The 6,277-nt window shown below is 31.2% G+C and overlaps 1 protein-coding gene across 1 annotated transcript; it reads left to right on the top strand.

Annotated features, from left to right (window-relative positions):
- Positions 1 to 1,753: 1,753 nt before the first annotated feature.
- Positions 1,754 to 3,294, top strand: LOC113866622 (probable WRKY transcription factor 27). The gene is made up of 3 exons (XM_027501439.1): positions 1,754 to 2,370; positions 2,522 to 2,635; positions 2,766 to 3,294. The coding sequence occupies exons 1-3, from the start codon at positions 1,754 to 1,756 to the stop codon at positions 3,292 to 3,294; spliced, it is 1,260 nt and encodes a 419-aa protein (XP_027357240.1).
- Positions 3,295 to 6,277: the final 2,983 nt, after the last annotated feature.

Raw genomic sequence — 6,277 nt, 5'->3', positions numbered from 1 at the left:
AAGTATTATTAACATTATTTCAGGGAGGCTTTACTTTGATGTAAAACTCTATAATGAAATTTATATATTTATAAATAATCAGATAAAATAAAGTTGCTAAATTATTGACCTTTTATTGCAATATATAGTTTAGGTTAATATTTTATTTTAAATTGACAATAAATGATTTTTTATTCTAAACATCTTTTTATTTTAAATAAATTGATTAAGTCCGTGTTACATATAAAGTATCATTATTAATTGTCAACTATGTAATTAATAAAAGAAAATAATAAATTATGAATTCAAACTGCATCCTCTACTTCACAAGTCATCATTGTCTTTAGGTGAAACTAATAATCATTTTTGTATTTAGATAATTTGATGTACAACTAATACATCTTGTTAAATAGTAACTTAGGAGTATTGATGAAATAATACAAATATATTTAAAATTATATTATAATATTTTCAAATATATTAATAGTAATTTTAGAAACATATCTTTTAATTTTTTAATATTTATTTATTTATTTAGTAAAAAATAACATAAATTAATAAATTTAATATTTTTAGTTAATTATTAACTAGTGTCATAAAGATACTGATTAAGAATTAAAAAAATATGTAATTAAAAATGAAGTATATTTATATATTTTTAATAGAAATTTAATTTTAATTATTTAATTAATGTCATTAAGAATCTAGTTAATAAATATTTAATAAATGATAATAATTAATATTATATTAGTCTTCTACATAAAATATTTAAGAACGATTGTTTTTATTTTTTAAAATAGATAAATAACAAAAAGAAGTAGTAACACAATTCTCTATCATTTTATAAAATAAACACAAAATAAAAAAATTAATATATTTATGATTTATTGTCTTAAAAATATAAAATAAAATAATTTTTATTTAATAATGAGAAGAATTTATAAACATATAAGGTAAAAAATTAAAAGTATTATAACAAAATTAATATTCATATTAAGTAATTAGATAAAAGAAAGTTAGAAAAATCATTACTCTTAAATTTTGTATCCATAAGTTAAAACTGAAACGCAGGACAAGGGCAGAATGTGGCCCAGATTGTAAGGGCAAGCCATGCAGAAGCATGACACAGTGACAGTGTAGTGTTTTTTCATTGGGGGAGAAATTTCAACGCGCCCCACTGCTACGGTTCCTCGATTACGCGCACTCGCCAATAAGAACTCGAGTAATGTACAGCCAACAAGCGTGGGCATCTTTGGAAGCATCGGAATCATCGTCCTTACGTTGCTGCTTTCTCTATACCTGTTGTTGGGTCCCCCTTTGACATTATACCAAAGTCAATGAAAAAGGAAACTCAATTTCATTTGTCTTTTTAGTGCTAGAAAAATCCCTCAATAAACTCCGAAACCCAAGACGAAATTTAAAAATAAAATTTGAAAACAAAACAAAAAGACTTTCACTTTCATACCATTTTGATGAATCTCTATCCTTTTTTCCCATTTTCTTAGTATAAATAATTAAGAATTGCCCAAATGGGTCAGTGCTCCACCACCACATTGTTTGCTCTCTCTTTTCTCTTTTCTCTCTCTCTCTCTCTCTAAACAAGTTTTTTTTCCTTTTCCCAAAAAGTCAGCGCCGTCCTTTGTGCCTCTAATTTCACCCTTTGTCCGAGTCTTTGCCTTTGCGTAATTGGTTCCATTGGGCAAAACATAAGCACCAAACAACACTGGTTTTGTGAGGATTTCAAGGCATACCCACATACTAATCTTTCTCTCAAATGGCTAATGAGGATTGGGATCTGTTTGCCATCGTGAGAAGTTGCAAAGCTGCCACCTTTACTGCTACCACAAACACAGAAACCCCACCCACCACCACAACCACCAATACTACTGTTATCTCCAATACTAGATCATCTCAAGACAACACTTGCTTGGACGCTTTCACTGTTACCCAAGAAAATGGCTCATTCTCTTTTCCCAATCTTGTGCAACCAAGAACCAATGAGTTCCAAGAGCTTCAACAATTGTTAATGAACTTCAACCCCACCACCACCACCACCACCACCTTCACTAGCACTAGCACTAGTGGCCTTGGCATCAATCCCAATTCCACTTTTTGTGACGTTGCAGGATTCATTGGACAACAGCAGATACAGCAAGGTCACCACCATCTTGTTGTTCCTACTCCCACAACTTACACCTCCATTGGAGCACCCTCCACTACAAGCTTTGATAGATTCCATCACAACCCAAAACAACAACAACAACAACAACAGCAACCCCAAACCCCAGAACAACAACAACAGCATCAAAATCAACCACCCCTACAAGTACCCCAAATAAGTCCCATGCTTTTACCAAATACACAACCACAAACACCCAGATCAAGAAAAAGGTAAATCTTTTCAATTTAACTTCCATTAACACACTTCAATCAATCTCATTACATTAAATTAAAACGGAAACTTCTTTACATTCATAAACTCCGACTACATAAAAATACTACATTTTACATCAATTTCTTTTCTTTTTCTTCCACACTACAGAAAAAGCCAACAGAAGAAAATGGTGTGCCATGTAACCGCAGATAACATCTCAGCAGACTTGTGGGCATGGCGAAAATATGGACAAAAACCCATCAAAGGTTCTCCATATCCAAGGTACTTTAATACATAAGTAAAACATTCTTTCATCACTTTCACCTATATCTATAACATATATATATATAATTTTTCATCTTCACGCTTTGCATGTGAAAATCAGCACTTTAAGTAAATCTATGTTTTATAGGAACTATTACAGATGCAGTAGCTGCAAAGGATGTGCCGCGAGAAAGCAAGTTGAGCAGAGCACAACGGAACCGCACATGTACATCGTCACATACACCGGCGACCACAAGCACGCCAAACCTGCTCACAGGAACTCCCTCGCCGGTAGTACCCGGAACAAACACTCCACGACCCGTTTACCCGCAACACGTGAAACCGGGTTACAATGGATAAAAGGAAGCCAAAGTTCATCAAGTTCAGCGCATTCTCCCATGCCATTAAGTTCCGGTTCACTGCAAAGAGAGGAGGCTAGTGCCGCCGCCGGTGATCCCGAATGCCCAGACCGCCCAGACCCGGAAACAGAACCCGACTCGTCCTCCGAAAACGACGACGATGTTTTGATACCCAACACGACAGCCATGTCGGACGCCGTTCTCTTGGGATTAACCCATTTCTACGGTAACAAAACCAAGAGGGATGGGTTGGATCCGAATAACGTTCCCGGGGCTGAATGTGAATCCTCTGAGAACAACCGGGTCAAACCCGGTTGAGTTCCGGATCTTCAACTGGTTCAGTTCTCCGCCCCGCAAAACCGCTGGCAACATCTCAGATTGTAATAGTTTCAATTTTTAAAAAATATATATAGTTTTAGTTTTTAATTTTATATATTTTGTATATATATATAAATATATATATATTAGTTTTAATATTATACTCACGACCTTAATTGAGGGACGTGAGTTTTGTTGTTGCATCTTTGTGAGCACTTGAGTTTTGTTGTTGCATCTTTGGGATTTCCTTGATTGCTGTCGCACAGCCGTTCGATCCTAAGCGTTTGATTTTGATTGTGCGGTGCTCGTAAGGAGGCTTCATTCTAGTTCTTGGCTTGCGATGCACTGGATCAGAGCCTTCCCTTTGAATGATCCACGTTGGACGTCCGAATCTGCCCCCCAACATCTGTCACGTATAGAAGAAAATTCATTAAAATTCAATTTTTATAATAAAAAATTGATTAATTTGTTACCAAACTTTTATTGTATCGATTTTTTATAATATATATACATATTATAAAAAATTATAACATATATATATATATATATGATAATTCCTTTTTAATAAAAAAAGATTTTTATGAGCCACGACAGTGATTCTAGAAAAAAAAAAATAAAGAAAAAGAAAAATTATGTTCACTTAGACAGTTGTTGTCTTGTTGACTGTGTCGAAGTTTGAAAGTTCCACATCATTATCAACGTGGCGGCAAGGATGACGCCAAATGATACCCAATTTATTAAGCATGAGATATTTAAAGCTTAAGATTTTATATGTTTGATTTTTTCTTTAAACCTATACTGATCATATCTATATTCTTAATAGAGTACAAAAATTATATATAAAAATTAATAGAGTAAAAAGACTTTAAAAATGAATCACAAATTTTGGAATGCACAAGTGGGAGTGTATCACGTGTGATTGCTTGTCGACTGTGTAAATGAAGTTTAATTAGAAACCTTCCCAGCTTCTTAATAGCTGCCTAGTTGGCACGATGTTCAAACCTTTTTTATTCCTAGGAAAGATGAGCTGGTCAACTATATTCTATTCTGCGTTTTCCTTATTTCAATTATGCAAATAAATTAATATCTACATTTAATGTGGGAAAAGAAAATATCCATGTTCATGGATTTAGTATTATTTCGGCAAGTATTTAATTGGGGCTGGGTGATACATGAAGGTGGTTGTTTAGTGGTCCTTGTATGATGTAAAATGGGTGATGCAAGTTGTTGTCAATTTGTCAAACTAGTTTAATATGGGGAAGGGGAATCTTATTAAGGGTGACCTGGCTTTGATGTTTGAAGAGGTCTTAGAAAGTCATGTTTTTGGCTATTGATTTCAGCTGTGCCTGTCGGTTATTGGGGATATTTCTTCTATACTTTAAAGGGAGATAAATAAATGATTTTGTTTATGACAGTGTGATTCACACCATACTTTTCTATTTTATATATATAGTAACATAAAAATATATTTAATTAAGATGTACATATAGTTGAAATAATATCAAAATAGTGTTAGAGTGGAAACAAAATGTTACAATCAATATGCAATAAGATGAAGAAAAGCTTTTACAAGTTCCATATATAAAATAAGGGAAACAAATAAGAACATTGCAATTCATGAGTTCATCTTGTCATAGAAGTTGACTAGAAGATAAAACATAGGATATTGAACAAAATCACAATAAGTAAATTCAAGAAAAAAAAATGATGAGGACATTGATAAAAAAGCATGTACCTCTGCTATTGTAGCTAGCTAAGCACTCCAACCCTTTATAGCTCTTGAGATTTACTCACAGCTTTTAGCTTGTTCTCACTTTCCAAGATCATACTCTAACTCTATCTCAACTCTCAAGACTCTAGAAGTGTATGTGTGAGTATTTTGGAAAGCAACCAAGTAAGCTTTTTATACTAGTTGTGACGGAGATATCGATAAACTCAGTAAATAATATTTTTAAGAATTCATTGTAATTAATAGATATTTTGAGAAATATAATTTAAAAAAAATTGTAAAAATACAATCTAATTAGAATAAATTTTAAGTAAATATATCTATTTTAATACGTTGAGCATTAATTTAAAATAAAAAAATGTTTGACGGAGATTACAAAGAACTCAATTTATATTTGACGGAGATTACAAATAACTCAATTTATATTTGACAAAAATTACAAGGAATTTAAATCATACTTAGTGGAGATTATGAGGAACTTGATAAATTTAAAATAAAAAAATCTGATAAAAATTACAAAGATTTACAATAAATTTAATTTATATTTGACGGAGATTACAAAGAATTCAATATATATTTTACACAAATTTTAAGAAACTCAATTAATACTTGATCGAGATTTCAAAAATTTAAATAGATACAAGACAAAAATTATAAGAAACTTAATATATACTTGGCGGATATCACTAGGAACTTGATATATATTGAACGGATATCACAAGGAACTCGATATATATTAGGCGGAGATTACAAGAAACTCAATTAATATTCGGCGAAGATCACAAAAAATTTAATTTATACCTAACAAAAATATAAAAAAAAAACTCAATTTATATTTGGTGAAAATTACGAGGAATTTAATTCATACTTAGCAGAGATTACAAGGAACTTGATAAATTTAAAATAAAAAAATATGATAAAAATTACAAAGATTTACAATAAATTTAATTTATATTTGACGGAGATTACAAAGAATTCAATATATATTTTACACAAATTTTAAGAAACTCAATTAATACTTGATCGAGATTTCAAAAATTTAAATAGATACAAGACAAAAATTATAAGAAACTTAATATATACTTGGCGGATATCACTAGGAACTTGATATATATTGAACGGATATCACAAGGAACTCGATATATATTAGGCGGAGATTACAAGAAACTCAATTAATATTCGGCGAAGATCACAAAAAATTTAATTTATACCTAACAAAAATATAAAAAAAAACTCAATTTATATTTGGTGAAA

This window comes from Abrus precatorius, unplaced genomic scaffold (genome assembly GCF_003935025.1).
Source record: "Abrus precatorius isolate BTA unplaced genomic scaffold, Abrus_2018 Scaffold5, whole genome shotgun sequence".
Classification (NCBI taxonomy): domain Eukaryota; kingdom Viridiplantae; phylum Streptophyta; class Magnoliopsida; order Fabales; family Fabaceae; genus Abrus; species Abrus precatorius.
The sequence above is the reverse complement of the archived record's forward strand: the minus strand, read 5'-3'. Positions and strand labels throughout refer to the sequence as shown.

Excerpts from the sequence above, each read along its gene's own strand:
- LOC113866622 (XM_027501439.1), top strand. The coding sequence starts at position 1,754 with ATGGCTAATGAGGATTGGGATCTGTTTGCCATCGTGAGAAGTTGCAAA. Across the intron at positions 2,371-2,521 it reads ACACCCAGATCAAGAAAAAG|AAAAAGCCAACAGAAGAAAA; the intron begins GTAAATCTTTTC and ends TCCACACTACAG. Across the intron at positions 2,636-2,765 it reads AAAGGTTCTCCATATCCAAG|GAACTATTACAGATGCAGTA; the intron begins GTACTTTAATAC and ends TATGTTTTATAG.